The sequence below is a fragment of the Mesitornis unicolor genome, unplaced genomic scaffold, assembly GCF_000695765.1.
Source record: "Mesitornis unicolor isolate BGI_N332 unplaced genomic scaffold, ASM69576v1 scaffold14710, whole genome shotgun sequence".
NCBI lineage: Eukaryota > Metazoa > Chordata > Aves > Mesitornithiformes > Mesitornithidae > Mesitornis > Mesitornis unicolor.
This window is the reverse complement of record NW_010160414.1, coordinates 1927-17459: the sequence shown is the minus strand read 5'-3', so window position 1 is coordinate 17459 and position 15533 is coordinate 1927. Positions and strand designations below refer to the sequence as shown.

Here is a 15533-nt window from a genome sequence, read left to right as displayed (position 1 = left end):
AGCGGTTATTTCAAAATAGCTGGCAGTGTCTGTATATGCATGGTATTCTTGTTCAGTGTAGCTTTTTGAATAAGAGAAAATGCAATGCTAGCAATGTTAGTTGGTGTATGTCCAGTTCTTGTCCTGCTGTAGCTTTTTTTTGTTTTTTTACTATCCGTCAGGTAACAGACATTCAAAAATCTGCTAAAATACTGCTTAATAGTAATTAAACTGTTCTTGCTACTGGTAGAAACATCTCAAAAGACTCTTTATTGGAGGTGGTGAGTAATTATACTTAGTGTGTTATTCCAGCTGTGCAGCAGTCTTCTCACCAGCACTTCCACAGAAGGTAATTAGAGCTTAATTAAACTAAACTTGAAAACACTTGTTAAATTTGTACTGTGGGAGGAAACAATCTTCAGAAATACTCTCTTCTTTTTTCCCATTCAGTTAATCTGTCATCACTGCTGATTTACATTTCAGACTATGGTTGGACAAATATGAAATACACTTTAAGGTTTCATTACATCCTAATTTTTCCCTTTTTTTCTAACAGTCCATGTGTGGATTATAATATTACATTAAAAGTCTTTTCTTTAAAGTGTTATTTCATCATTCATTTAGTCATTCTGTTTTGAATTGTAGAATGCTTCCAAATACGTAAGAACATCCTTTAGGGTTTTGAGTATGGTGACTACTTTGAGTAACACTGTTTTAAACCCTGGGGGTTGGATTTGGGGTTGGATCCTGTTCCGTCAGCAGGGGCAGGAGGCATGTGTGTTTAGGCACTGAAAAATGCTGCCAATTTACTTGGCGGCCCTCTGTTACCTGCTGCTAGCAGCCATACCTGTGGTTATTCCTAGGTTTTTATCCTCGAGGAACGAAGCTCTTGCATCTCATTTTGTTTGCCTGGAAATGTAACCCACTTCTCCCTTCTTAGGACTTGGTTTTGTTTCTTGGGGCTAGTTAAAATGTGACCACCAGGCTCAGGAGGATTTATGAGCCTGTAAGAAAACAGAACTGGTCAAGTGAAACTTTTTATTTTCATACAGAAATAAGTCTAAAGTGACTAGATGGTCTGGCAGCAGTGTACTGTATGTGGTTTTACGTCAAGTAAGCTTTATTGGTAGGATAAATCAGTTTTCATGCCCAAAAAGTTTTCTGATTGAACTGAGATTTTTATATAGGATGAGGTAGGGAGAAGGAGGAACTGGCAACCTCATTGACCCCAGAACAGTCAACTGTTGTGTGGCTTTCTTGTGCTTTGTAGATCTGGCTGTTGAAACACCTTTCTTCAGGTGTTCTACTGATCCTGCAGGCCCTTTTTTTAGCATCACACTGGTATCTGCCCATAGGCTGTGAAATAAAGCTGCACTGAGAGAGCTGCCAGGGCTGTAAGGAGGCAGCTTGTAGAAATACATACACAAATTGGTCAAGTATGTTACTCTATTCCCAAGCTTGCTTCAACTGGAGTACACTGAATTAGCTTGCTTTTGGATTGTATTATTTTCAAAAACATGGATGACTGTGATTGTCCGTGTCTAATATAACTCCTCAGGGAAGGAAGAAAAAACGAACAACAACAACAAAAACTGGATTGTATTATTTTCAAAAACATGGATGACCATGATTGTTCATGTCTAATATAACTCCTCAGGGAAGGAAGGGAAGGAAGAAAAAAACAACAACAACAACAAAAGACACCAACAGAAAATCCCAACGGGCTGCCCAGGGAACTGATGGAGTCACCATCCCTGCAGGAGTTAAAAAACAGCCATATAGCCATGGTACAGGGGTATGGTTTAGTGGGCGTTTGTCTCTGTTTAAGGCTCAGGGCAAGCCCAGGGAGCAGGATTTTCTCTCTATTGTCCCCTACCCTCCCAGGGGAGGATTTGAAGAAAAAAAAAAGGGAGGAATAGAGGAAAAAGATGCTTCACACAAGCTTGGAAGTTAAGACTGTAACAAGTTTAATGAAAACAACAGGGGAAAGGAAAAGGGAATTAATAAGGGACAAAGGATATTTATATACAAAACCTGATCCCAGTAGTCCTGAGTGGAAGTGTCCGAGCAGTGCCTCGTGACCGCTGCGACTGCTGTGACTCGTCACCAGGGACCGCAGTGGTGCCGGGAGCGGATGGTGGTGGATGCTGCCGAGCACGTGGAGCGAGGCCCAGCCGTCCCGAGATGCGACAGGAAGCAGCCCAGGAAACCAGGAAAAGCCCGTGAAAAGCTTGGGCCTCCTTGGTTTTTTTATAGATTGTGGCCAGAAAGGGGAGTGAACAGTACTGATCTCTGACCCTCCAGGGTCCTACAGACACCACCTGTCCTTCCCTTTCAGGCTGGTAACCCTTAAACCATAACAGCATTCTTGCTCACCTCGTTTTCTCCAGTTTGCCTGATGATGCATTTGCTAAGATACAGCTGTTGAAAATAATGTTGAGAGTACAGCGGAGCTCAGAGCACCACTGCAGAACTAACTCTGTAATTCCCAGGAAACCACCTCAGATGTCCTCAATCTCTGCATCAACATTTGTTCTAGGTTTGTTTGTTTTCACACTTGTGTGCTGTCCACTTATTTTGACTTGCTGTGTTACTTTAGAAACAAGACATACAGGAAAAAAAGTTTGTGTGACTGTATTTTACAGATACATGCACATACCTTGAAGTGTCTAAGTACAATGCTGTGCAAAGACTGCATTTCATGAGGTTGCGTAGGTTGACTAAAGTAGTGCTTTTTATTTTTAGCAAGTTTGTATAATGGAGAATGTCCTCTCTGACATGAAACTCAAGAACAGCGCTGCATTACAGTGTTACTTTGTAAAACAGTCAGCAGATGAAAGTGGTGTTTCTTGTGTTGCAGGAATTATACAAAGAAGCAGAAAATTCAGTGTAAATAAGTGTTCTTTGGTTGTGCCATAGGAGGCCCTGGCAGCACTGATGTTGGTCTTGGCTTCAGCGAGGGGCTGTGCAAACCTGAGGTTTTGTGCCCATTGGTGCAGGTACCTGATTGCTGGGCCAGTTGCACGTGTTGGCCTTCGCATGATTTCTGCCCACCTGACAATGTATATTGAATCGCATTATGAAAAATTTTGATTTCTTTTTTTTTTTTTGGTCAACTTGCTTAAAACGTGATTGGAAAAGTCATGTAAGGAAGGGGTACAAGTTTCAGGCCCTGCAGAAGTGAAATGAAAGTTAATTTTACAGTGACAAACTGCCAGCTGTATTCTGTCACTGCTGGGTTGGTTAGTTAAAAAGGAGGTATTTCGTAGTGTCGTGTCCTCATCCAAGAGGGGAGAAGGAGGGAGCATGCACACAGGTCCGTGAAAGCATCAAATGGGTTTTTTAGATCATTGCCTTTGCAATAGAAGTGTTAATCTTGGAGCAAGTTGGAGTTAGTTAAAAGATTACTCACTTTCTTTGGTAATGAAAATATTGTGGAGTTGCGTGAAGGGGAAGAAAAAACAAACAGAAAAACCCCTTTGTTTTTTGAAAAGCTGCTTATACAAACTTCTAGATCAATTGCTTGTCATGCTACTTTGAGACCTCTTCGAGCTATGAAGGAATTCAGAGTGGAGTGGAAGTTGAGCATTTTAAGGTGTTGTACCAGGTACTAGTGTTGCTCTTTCAGGCACTTGCTGATGTCACTTGAACAGAACACTGTGCAGAGTCCTTTATTTCTGTGCATGGGGGAATGAGAAGCTGCTGCCCTAGCAATCTCCCTGCATTCCAGGCAGTGCTGCTTCAGCTGCTCAAGAAAGGCCACCTTTTTAAGTTTTGAGCCTTTGTTCAGGCATTGTGCAGGTGCAGGGCAAAAAACATGTGGGACAGATCTGTAAAGGAATTAATTCGTAGCTGTGACACCTGCACCAGCGAGGTACCCTTAATAACATGCTTTAATACTGAGTCAGCCCCGAAGTGGCTGGAGTAGATGTGCTGTAGGTCCCCTTCCAACTCCGCTACAGAAAGCAAAGGGTGTGGAAGAGCCTTATATCACAACTGCTTTCCTATCTCCCTCTCTCAATGCCATCTCTGATTGAGACATGAGCTGCTCTCCTAGGTCTGTATCTTGTGCCACTGCTCCACCTTGTAGCTTGCATCTGTGACATCTATGATGATGTTATTTGTCTTTATGGAACAGAAAATGGCTCAGGGGTTAGGGAACAGATCCAATTTTTTTGACAAGAATGACAGTAACAACATTTCTTAAAGAAAAACTGAAGCTTTTTTAGTAAGGGTTTAAAAATGTTTTATTGATTGTTCTATAAAATCATGGAAGTCTTTAATTCCTGAAGAACCATGTCTGACAATAGGAAAAATGAAAAATGTCCTTAAAAAACATCACAGCATTTTTTGAAAAACTAATGTGAAAAATATATACAATGTATTAAAAAATCTGAATAAAATTGTCTGGATTTATACATTCAGTTGTGTTAAACATCTGCCTGTGTACAACAAAATCTGTTAAAATATTAGCAGTATTTTTACTATGTTAAATAATCTGTTCAATTTACAGTTTCTCTCAGTACTATTTTATCAGTTGACTTGTAAGTTAATTTACAAGGCTGTATAGCCACTGTCAGACCATCAAGATAAGTATTTTTGTACAAAATTACTGCCTTCCTAATATCTTCTGAATTGTTACAGAGATACATCTTTATAAACATCCAATTCATTCACAAACAACATATTACAGTATATAAAACAAAATACACCCCCTTTAAAAAAGGAAATGCAAAGGCTTTTGCACTAAGTTTTTCCCTCATTTTTACTGAACAGGTATTCAGCTGGTCCTTAAAGGTGAAGATTTTTATGATATAAACTGTCACACCTATATACAAAAAAGATGCACTAAGATTTACTTCATTGAGTGCATTTTTTTCACACTTTTTTTTCAGTTAAATTCCAAACAAACTACAGATGCCAAAATTTAGCAGGTGTTGCATGTAGTGCAATTGTGAGAAGTCTTCTCTGAGGCAGAGAAGAACATCTGTGAAGCAGCACCCATGTGAGCTCCTCTGAACGCAAGAACCAGGTATTATTTTATCTATCATGTGTTCTCACTCCCTTCTTACCTCAACCTGAAGCAGAAATACTGCTCTGTAGCAGTAACTTCATATGAAGAGTTAGTTAAACACATGGAGAAAACTGAAACAATCTACTCCTTTCCAGCAGTCACACTTCTCTAAAACATCTGACATGAATCTGAGAACAAGATGATCAACATGTATTTTGCAGACTTCAGTACTTCTTTCTTGCTTTCAGAAATCCTGGCACCACTGCAGCACTAGAAGAAGTCTGAGCTACCTCAGTGACACCCCATCTTAGAGAGCACCACCACTGGAGGCACTTGTCTGGATTCTTCCCTGAAGTCTGTGTCAGCTTTGCCAACGTTGATTAGAACCATTACTTACTTACTTCTGACAAACTCTGGGCCATCCCTGGCTTTGTGCTGGAGAGGTAGTCCTTTATGACTTATGGGGATGGCTATTGTAGCTCAGGCTACACAGATGATGACAACTGGGATGCATCCCATCAATGTACTCTCTAGTACTAAGAATGTAACACTGCACTTACTTTCTTAGGAAAAGTCAGGGAAACCCCCGATATGGCTGTTCACCTCCAGCTACATGGATTGGGTGAGTTCCTGGTGTTTCTACAGACTGTGACACGCAGTTCTGCTGCTCAAAGAAAGTAAAAAATGCTCAAAACCAGATGGAGAAAAACAGAGAGGCAGGGATGGAGGCCCTAAATTTGAAACTGAACTTTAAGTCCAAAAGATGCATAGCTGATCTTCAGTGCCAAAGACACTACTTCTAGTTAAAAACTACTACTGGTCAAGCCTAAGATTTCAGTTCAGAGCTCTCAAATTGTGAACCAAAAAGGGATGAGTATCCAAAGCATCAGTGCCCTCTTACTGGGTTTTCGCATTGGTGACCACAGCTTCCATGCGAGAGCTGTGGGGTACGCAGGTGTACCCCACTGCCAGCAGTCAGTGCAAATCCTGCAGTAGAGTACGCAGGAGCAGAAACAGTCTGTCTACACCTTGCTTTACACGTTGGTTTCAAGACCAAGCAAGCGGCCCATCCGTTCCATGTTCTTGTCGATGGTGGCACGACATGTGATTTCTTTAGCACATTCCATAGGAAACCAGCCTCGCTCACCATCCCGCAGGCGCTCCCCTTCATACCAACCTGTGGGTCGAAAGGACAAAGAGGAACAAACCTTGGAGATACTTTGCCAGTGCTGTTGTGTTGCACCGGACAGGCATCACATACACCATACATTGGCCCTTACAGTGAATAAAGTACCATTTCAGCAGCTGGGGTTTTCTTGTACCAGCAGACTAGGAACAAAATAGTACGTAAAAATAAATATATGAAACAAGATTAATACACTTTTATATTGCAATTCAAATATGTTGTTTGAAATAAGAATATAATTGCAATTAAAAAAAAGCAATGCAGCACAATTGATAGGATCTTTGATTTCATATGTAACATTGAACCACATGATTAAGTTAGGACTTACTTAGTACTTCAAGTGGTGACAGCTTCAAGAGTGACTGAGTCAGCTCAGTCAGATATTAGTAGAGTCACTTCCATATCCAGGCAAGAATCAGTTTTGATCTCAGGTACTTGATGCTATGGAAAACTTACTTAAGCAAAAGCAGTGTGCTAGAGCCCTGTACTTCAGAGGCAGCAAAGCACAGTATGTGATGTGACTGAAAATATGCATTTCTTTTACTCAGACAAATGTGGTCTAAGATACCTGAGCTCTACATTTTTAGGTAAAATTTAATTTATTTGTGGACATTTCACATGTCAAAACCAACCAGCACACACTTCCCACAGCTATTTATCTATATAAATGGTGACAGGTGATGAGTTACTTTGATCATCTGTTCCCTAAACAGGGGCAGTTGGAAGCCCTGAGCCAATACACTGTTTCTTGGAAGCTAAACCTTTAGTCATCATACGGCCACTGCAGTTGGGAAGAAGTTTTTCTAGTGGAGTCACCTGCAGTGGTGACAGATGGTTACCAACAGCAGAATTCCTACTCACCGTCATTTACTTTTTGATAAACCAAAACAACATCAGCAACTTGCAGAGACAGCTCATCTGCCTGCTTCGCTGTGTACGTTCTGATGATCTCTACCTGAGTCAGAGCTGTGGAGGAAATAAGCCAGGTTGAGTTACACAATTCACACAACACAGTATCTTTTAGTAAAATATAGATACTATTTATTTTTAAATTTTCATCTTAGAGTATGCTCTAAGTCTGCTCCCTCCCAGGGGAGGCAGCACATTATGCAAATGGCTTCGTACCTGAGCAATGACACACAAACTTGGGATGAACACACAAGGGAAGGGGCTCTCTGCTTTTGATAGCAGCTTGAAACAGCTGCCCAAACCAGTGCTGCTGAATGCAAACAGAAATTACCGTGCAAAACAACCCATCTGGGCACAGGCAGAGGTGACAACTTAATGTACACTAAAACTACAGAGCCCAGAAAGAACCAGACAGCATTTCTCAGGGTATTTGTAGCCTACACTTGCTCACGTCCCCACCAAGGGGCAATGCATTTCCATTCTCCTGCCAGAGCTCTCCAAAATCTGGTTATTGGTTGATTTGTCACTTACTTGTCCTGTCTGTCTTCTGCCAGTCTCTGTCCTGTCCAAGTGCTGCAATCCAGCGAGCTCGGTCACTCCTGCAAACGGCAAAGACAGAACTGTTTCCCAACTCATATTTTGCTTTCCCTGTAACCATGCTTAACAGGAAATCTACATTTCCTTTCAGACAACTCAGAAAAATAGGATAATGCCAGGCTGTCTCCCAGTTTAAGTATATATTTCTTCATAATGTGTGCATACCGTATGTTTTGTGCCTTATTCACAGGGCAACGTAACACTCTTGATGTAACGCTGGTACTTCTGTACTTGGGAACCGCACAGCACATGAAGTGACAAAACCTGATCAAACGGTGCTAGAATTCACTCCATCGGCAAAAACATGTAAGTTTTATGTGTGCAAAACTAGTCAGTAAGCACTCCAACCCATCCAGCTTGGCCTTGCCATCCTTTTTAAAGTTAAGAGAAAGTTAAGTTTTTCTGTACCTTTGTTTATGTGGTAATACTCTATAAAAATAGGTAATTTTAAAATACAGTACTTCTTTTCAGAGTCTTTTCCTCTGAATGACAATCTGCTAGACTGCTATTTATGTTACAAGCAGTATATAGCAAATCAATGATAAAGCTTCAGAACAAAATGTCTTTTCATACAAAGCCCAGACAACTAAAAACATGCTGCATTTTTTCCCAATAAAAATTCATTTCCAAACAAGCCTGAATCATCTGCTTACTTTATAATGAAATCTTTAATAGAAATCATTAATGATCTATAGTTTCTTTCAGGGTTATTCTAAACTTTGAAAGCAAATCTAAAACTGTCAATGTTTCCAGGCTGGGCTACGTCTGGAGCGCTCTGTTTCATGTCTTCTGTCCTGCCTCAAGCTTCCAGTGAACAGATACAATCCTTCACTTTTGTGAAGGGCTGTGTGGAAGTTAATGGCACCACAGAGAAATGATGGCTCTTGGATATTTGCACCCAAAAGAACAAGACCCTTCTTGTTGCTCATTTCCAAAGCAGAGCACAAGGACCACCTCTGTCCCAGCACAGCTTCCCGAGGGCAGTGCCAGGCTCCTCCTCCCTGTTTCATCCAGGACTGTTTCCACTTCTGCTTCACCCAGCCACACAATAAATAATTCACAAATTACTGCTCGAGCACAAGAGCATTCCACACTCATACCCTAACAACACTTGTCGTGGGTACCTCGCCTCACTGTGGAGGTGTGCGTTCACAGTGCAAACAGCGCAAACCACAGCAGGTCGCAGGTGTCACAGCTTGTGTCATTGTCACCGACCGAGCAGGGCACCAGCACGGTCTGTGGCACACAGATCATTTCCACGGCTGTGCTCCTTTGGTCACTGCTGATCAGACATCACAGACTGCCCACTTAGGGACTCTACTTACTCTTTTTATTGTGTTTAATTTTGAATGAAACTTGCCAAACAGACAAGAGCTGGGGTTGTGTTGTGGGGGAGGTTGCCTGTTTAGATGATCAGGTGAACAAATGCAGAAACAGTAATGCTGTACATACTGTGTCTCTGTTCCCAGGAGCAGCTCCACCTTCTCCCCCGCATGGTTGCTGAGGACCGCCAGTCTGAAGAGGTGAACTGCAGTGCTCTGCCGCGAGGAGAGCATCGTCGCAGCGTTCTTCACAGGGGATGAGGTCAGGTCCTCGCTGTCACACTGTTGTACCACCAGCTGGTCCCTTAGAGAGTAATCCGTGACATTGTAACTCTCTTCACTGCAAAACAAAGGAAGGAAGGAAAACAAACCACAATTTTAGTGTTTAGTTTTCCATTAAGTACATCTGAAAGTAAACTGCCACAGAATCCACTTTTAACTATGTAGCATAGAGCAATTCTGTTGACGCCTCAGATCTTCATCTTTTCTGCTTATTCAGTTTTTGAAACTACCGATTTTCCAGGATTTAAAGTGGATCACTTTTTAAAGCACACACTTTAAAGCCTGTGGAATTTCATTTAGTAGCACAGTTTAATGGCTTTGGCGCTCCTGAGATGGGTTAAGCTTAGCTCACTCCACTCTTTTCTTCTGTAGCATCAACTGAACAACAGACCTTATCTTTAGAATGTTATAGAAAAAAAAGAAGAGTAAAATTTCCTTTTCTCTGTGCCTATAAAATGATGGGTAGGTGTGCTGCTTCCAGATAAACACTACTGATCATTTTAAATACAGGACAATTATCTGTACTCCTTGTCCTTCTGCCTGTAGAGGGTCTAGTCTAAAAACTATTTTACAATAGTCTGGTATCAATTCTGAATTTTAAAAATGGACAGAGGCTTGTCACACACTATTGGTCTCGCAAAATGCACTATGCAGTTTACCTCTTAGGAAATACTTTGTAAATAAATATACCAGCTCTAAGTGACATGAATAACAATGGCTACATGTACTTAATAACTTCCCAAAAGCAACTAGAAAGAATTCTAAGAAATGAAGCAAGTCGGAAGCTTTGCTTTTCCCTTCCTCATGGTTAAAAGACAGGCGGTGAGGTGGACAAAACTGTCTTTGCTGACACAAAGCCCTGTTTGACACAAACTCAGAACTACTTCTTAGGCCAATGTCGCTGGAATTTTACCAAATGACACTGTCATTTCTCCAGACAGGTAAAACCATACAAACATCAGACCTCACAAAGCAGAACTTAGAAGTGTTCTTGATTTTAACAGCAGCAGGACTTAAATGACAACACACGCTCTCCCCTGAACAGCAGCCTTTGATTTCTACACCTGAGAATCTCACAGCTCATCAGGGTCTTCCTGACAGGGAAAGACAAAGAAAGACTTGGCCTGGCTGGACAAGGCCCAACGGTCCCACACGGCAGTGACAGAGGGTGGCAAGGACAAGTACCTCAACCCCCCCCCCATGCTCCACTCTACTACGATGGATTTACCACACGCACTTCAGCTTGACACCATCCGGCTGTCTTGGGCAGCATCCTGCAGTGCTCCACTCCTCTGTGAGCTTCACCAGTTCACCTAACTCTTGTTTCTGCTATTTACTCGTAGCAAGGCAATACTGGAAATTATTTCTCCAAGTGGAAAATAACTGCATTTCCCAATTTTTAAAGTCATGAGACACAGTTAAAGAAACCATTACAAGAATGTACACCGCTTACCCAAGAAACACCAATGGATCAGAGAGAGAAAAGAGAGCTGAAAAGGCTTTTTTGTTTCCAGTGAACCTTGTGAGCGCATTTCCCAGAATTGTCTTACACACATTTGCAAGTTTACCAGGATATCGTCAACCCAGGTAATTATAATCTCATCATTTCATGTAAACTCCTGCAGATTTATTGTCCTACACTGGTGCAACAAGAAGAGATAGGAAAGAATTGCTTACACAGGCATAAAGCCAGTTCTCCCTCCTGGCCCATACATTGCTGTGTTTGTCAAATTCTGCAGTAAGTCAAATACATCAAGGTTTAAGGTGCAGCTCCACATACTCCACCTCAAAGTAAAATCCATTTAGACCTCAGTCTTGAGTGATTGCAAGCTATGCTAGAGCTTCATATTACTATGGTTCATTAAAATAATTTAAATTGAAAAAAATACTTGAGAAGATTAATTCTGTTGCCAGAGCTCTACAGAAACCCAAGCACTGAACCGATACAAATCAAATCCCAAACACCTGGAGCTGAAGCTGTCTGAAATGCTGATGGTGACATCCCCTTCTGGCAGTGGCAAACGCAGTGTCTTCTTCCCTAATGCTTGCTCAAGTGTTATAAGAAAACAGACAGGTGATGCCCCAGTGTCTGTTGGGATGCATTTACCCATTCTGTGACCTGTCAGAAAAATACCTGTGAATACCTCAGTAGTTCATCTCATGGTCTTTGTAATTCTAAATCCTTCAGAAAAAGAATTGCTGAAACACAACTGAGCAACGTTAGGACTCAAAATACAAGTTATTGCTGATTTCTGTGACTCATGCAGCATTAGAGGAATTTCTCTGTTCTTCAAGTGATGACAGGTTTACAGATCATACCATATTTGTGGAGTTTTGTGGATTAATAGATTCTGGCAGTGCAGCTAGTATAAAAACAAAGTTCTTATTTCAGCTACATCAGGTACATTTTTACTTTTGTTTTGTGAATTAAATACTTGGTTTTTTTCAGTACAGCTTTGCACATTCTGAAGTGATGGACACGGTTCCATCAGTGTTGTGCTCTAATCCTTTGCAGAAGTATTTGTTCTTCTCAGCTTTCGTGAGGGAATTTGGGGCTTTACAAAGGAAGCAGAAGCAACAGCAGACAGACTGACATTTACCAGAGGGACTGAAATCAGGGTCTGTTGTAACAAGATGAGCACTTTCCTCCCTTCCCTGTGTCTTTTTCTCCAAGTCTCAAAGTGATACCAGCAATTGCCCACAATCTGCTGGTGCTTCCCACGCCAAGGAAGATCATAATGAATAAAGTATCATTAAAATTGAACCGTAAGAACTCTGGAGCCTGCCTGAGCATACAGCAACATAAGACCTCCCTTCATCTTTTTTATAGCTAAAATGTAAGCAGTTGTCATTATGAAGACGTTTCTGGAACGCTTGCTCGCTTGGTATTTAAGCACAGTTCTTTTCCAGCGCTGGGTCTGACATTTGGGAAGTGTCCTTGGAGCAAGGCCGTGGGCAGTGATGAGCGCTGGAACCACGTGGGTTCCAGGTACCACCAGGCCTGGGCCGTAAGGAGTTGGAAGCGGGCCATTCCCATTCTGCACACACAGGAGAGCTGGGATCAGCTTTGGGTGAAGACGGAACACCGTGATGGGAGTGCCAAGTGACAAGGTGTTTTTAGCACGGCAGCGAGGAGTGATTTTCTGTGCAATGTTAGGAATCTTCTGCAATGCAACTGCTCAAGTGAAAATACAAACATTTGAACTCAAGTAGCAACAAGTGTTGTTGCTGCGGTGTCCATGGTGTCACTGTGGGTGGGAGAACAGGTCCCCAAAAGCTCAGATATCATTAATAAACTTACTCATTTGGGCAAAGCTCAGCATATCTGGAGGCTGATGGAAACCAGTGCTTTTCAGTACATCCCCTTGCTCAGGGGTCCTGGTAGTGACCACCTGAATCCTACCATTCACATGAAGCATTCTGGGATTTTTGGCATCTGTGCCCATTTAGGACATTTCAGTTCCACGGCTGGAAGCTGTTATAAATCAAAGCCCAACATTTGGATAAGATACATTGTTATAAAAATCTGATTTATAATCCCTGCCAACAGGCAGTCACAGAGGAAACCGATAAACAATGTAACAACACAGATCCTAGATTCTTCACTGCTTTCCCAACTCAAACTTTTACTTAGCTACCAGCACAATAATATGTTAACAAGAGTCCCGCGAGATCAGAAACGACTGTTTAAACAAGCGAGACATAACTTCGCTGTGCTGCCAGTGATTTAACAAGGGGCTACACAGAGACATTTCAGCACAAGCTTTGACAAACACAATCTCAGAAACATGGTCACAGCAGTACTACAGCTGGAAACAAGTCTATTTGCTTTTCTTCCCATCTTTAGAAAAAAATAAAGAATAGAAAACCAACTTACACTTAAATATTTTTTTTCTCCTCCACTTTCATTTAGCTTTCTCCTTGCTTAAATATTAGCATTGTCTTCCCAGGTTTACATCCTAACTTGTTCCTGAAAATGTATTTGAATAATGGATTTGAAGTGCCACTGAAGGGTGTCTTTTAAAACTAGCTGGTGTTTGGCTTAACTGGCCAACCCAGATGCAAAATAATTAGTTTTAGCCTCAGGAATAAGGTTTATCTATCAAGTATTACCTAACAGCAACAGCAGAGGATGGAAACTCCATTCAACTCAATTCTTGTAAACCTCCCCTCAAACCTAGTGATAAGTATTTAAATGGAGACTGCCAGAAGTGTCACCCCTACAGCATTCCCAAGAACAGCCTAAGTGTGGGAAGAATGGAGGAGAATGAAAATTGCTGCTGCTTTATCCCTCCAAAACCTCTCCCTTTGCTAAGGCATCGAGGATGAACTTCTTAATTTGATAATTTGGAATTTCAGTTGCATTTGCCAAAAATAAATCCTGATTAACACATAATTACTTGTCATTTCTAAATGCAGTCTGATAGAGCAGACTACTAGAAACTCAAATAACTTCGCAACTCATTCACTCTCTCAGACACAGTGTATTAAACATATAAATGGCTTCACAAATGATTACTGAACTTAAAGCATGTTTAGTCCATGTTTCCTCCTGTTTTATTCTGCAGATGTACCAGGTCCACTTACTGCTCTTTGAATCTTCTTCAACCTTTCAAACAAGCAAGTAGCCAGAAAAATGGGTAAAAATGCTGCGGATGCAGCAAGTTTGCCATCCCAAAGCCAGAAAGCTCCAGTTTTTGGTTCCCAGGGTAAGGCACAGCACTCACAGCAGTTTGTAAGCAGCGGGAACGCAGCTGCGCTCACTCTGCCTTGAGGACGTGGGCACAGCGGCAGTGACAGCGATGACTCTTTCTTACCTCTTCTTCTTGGTGATGATGAGGACGTCGTTGAAGAGGAAGAAGTACACCTGCTGTTTCGAAGTCCTTTTAGAAAACAGTCCAGTGTCTTCTACGTACGCTGTTAATTCACCCCTTTTCACTAACCATCGTGAAGAGGAAACCAAGGGAAATGGCTACAAAACAAGAAAATAGTATTTTAATCCTTCAAAACTATAGATGTTTAAAAAACACGTAACAGTGTATTTTATATTTGGGAAAAATGCTTAAATAAACTCAAAGTTCAGAGATCGTGAGTACAAGCACAAACCAGAAGTCATCAAGGTTTAAGGTATCTTTATAATTTATATGGTATTTTTAAGGTATCATTTAAGGTATCTTCATTATTCCTATGATATGCAAATCACAGTCTGCAAATACTTGAAAGTTACTCCCACACATGACCTAATTGCTCATTGAAGATCAAAGTGAACAGACCTGACTGCTCATACTGGGATGGAGACTATGTGAGCTCTCCTAAGGAGATCAACAGAGACTGCCTTCCAGGGGTATCTACGTTTCTGTTGAGTAAGCACTCATTCTTTCAGCATGTGTGAACACTGAATTTCCTCTAGGCACCTCATTATCAGAGACGTTCAGTGCATGCAGACCCTTTTTTCCATGAAAGAGCCAAGGTATGTGAGGATTGTTGAAGGACTGCCCAGCAAATGTGGGAACATAGAGTTCGTACTCTGTAACTGAAGTTGCAGCACAGCTCTGTGAAAGGAGGTTACAGTGCTGTGTGATGTGTAGGGTTTGAATTAGCAGCCCCCTTTAATACCAAAACAATATTGTTTCCTCATAATGTTGTAAATTCACCAGTGGTTTGAATGACAGGTCTGAGATGTTCGAGGACATCTTTAGGTACCTGCTCATGAAAGGCGATAGTAACAAATAACTCCTTCCTCAAGATGAACGCCAGCTTTTGTTTTGCCCCATCTCACATTTTATCAGAAAACCATGACTGTTACCTCTGACCACATTTGCTTTGTAATTCACTACTGCAGCTGAAAGGGACGAGCAGGTCAGACTGCTGTAACAAGGGGTGAGCTCGTTACAGCACGATGAGCCTGGTCTTGCATGATCAGACTAATGAAGACAACTGCTCTTCCCCTCCGTCATTTAAAGCACCTTTCACATGCTGGTAAAAGTATCTCTTCACTGAGCCTGTCAGGTGTCTTCATTCTGCATGGGTTGTCTCCTTACAGCTTTTAGTCTCTCGAGCTACCCTTTGCTGAGCTAACTCCAGCTTGTCAATACTTGCCCTAGGGACTATACCAAAACAAAAAAATAACTGATTTTATGTGCAGCCAACCCCTCATTTTTTAATTGTGAGTTATTACTTTAGTGACTCTGACACTGCACATGACAAAACCATTTTTCCAAAGATGTTTTTTCTGCCTTGGTGC

The 15533-nt window shown here is 41.5% G+C and overlaps 1 protein-coding gene across 1 annotated transcript; it reads right to left on the bottom strand.

Annotated features, from left to right (window-relative positions):
* Positions 1 to 6027: 6027 nt before the first annotated feature.
* LOC104544913 (rho guanine nucleotide exchange factor 26-like) lies at positions 6028 to 14261 on the bottom strand (the record flags this gene model as incomplete). The annotated part of the gene is made up of 5 exons (XM_010189921.1): positions 6028 to 6170; positions 7041 to 7145; positions 7620 to 7687; positions 9138 to 9347; positions 14107 to 14261. Coding segments are annotated over 5 exons (681 nt in total), but the record flags the coding sequence as incomplete, so codon positions are not given.
* Positions 14262 to 15533: the final 1272 nt, after the last annotated feature.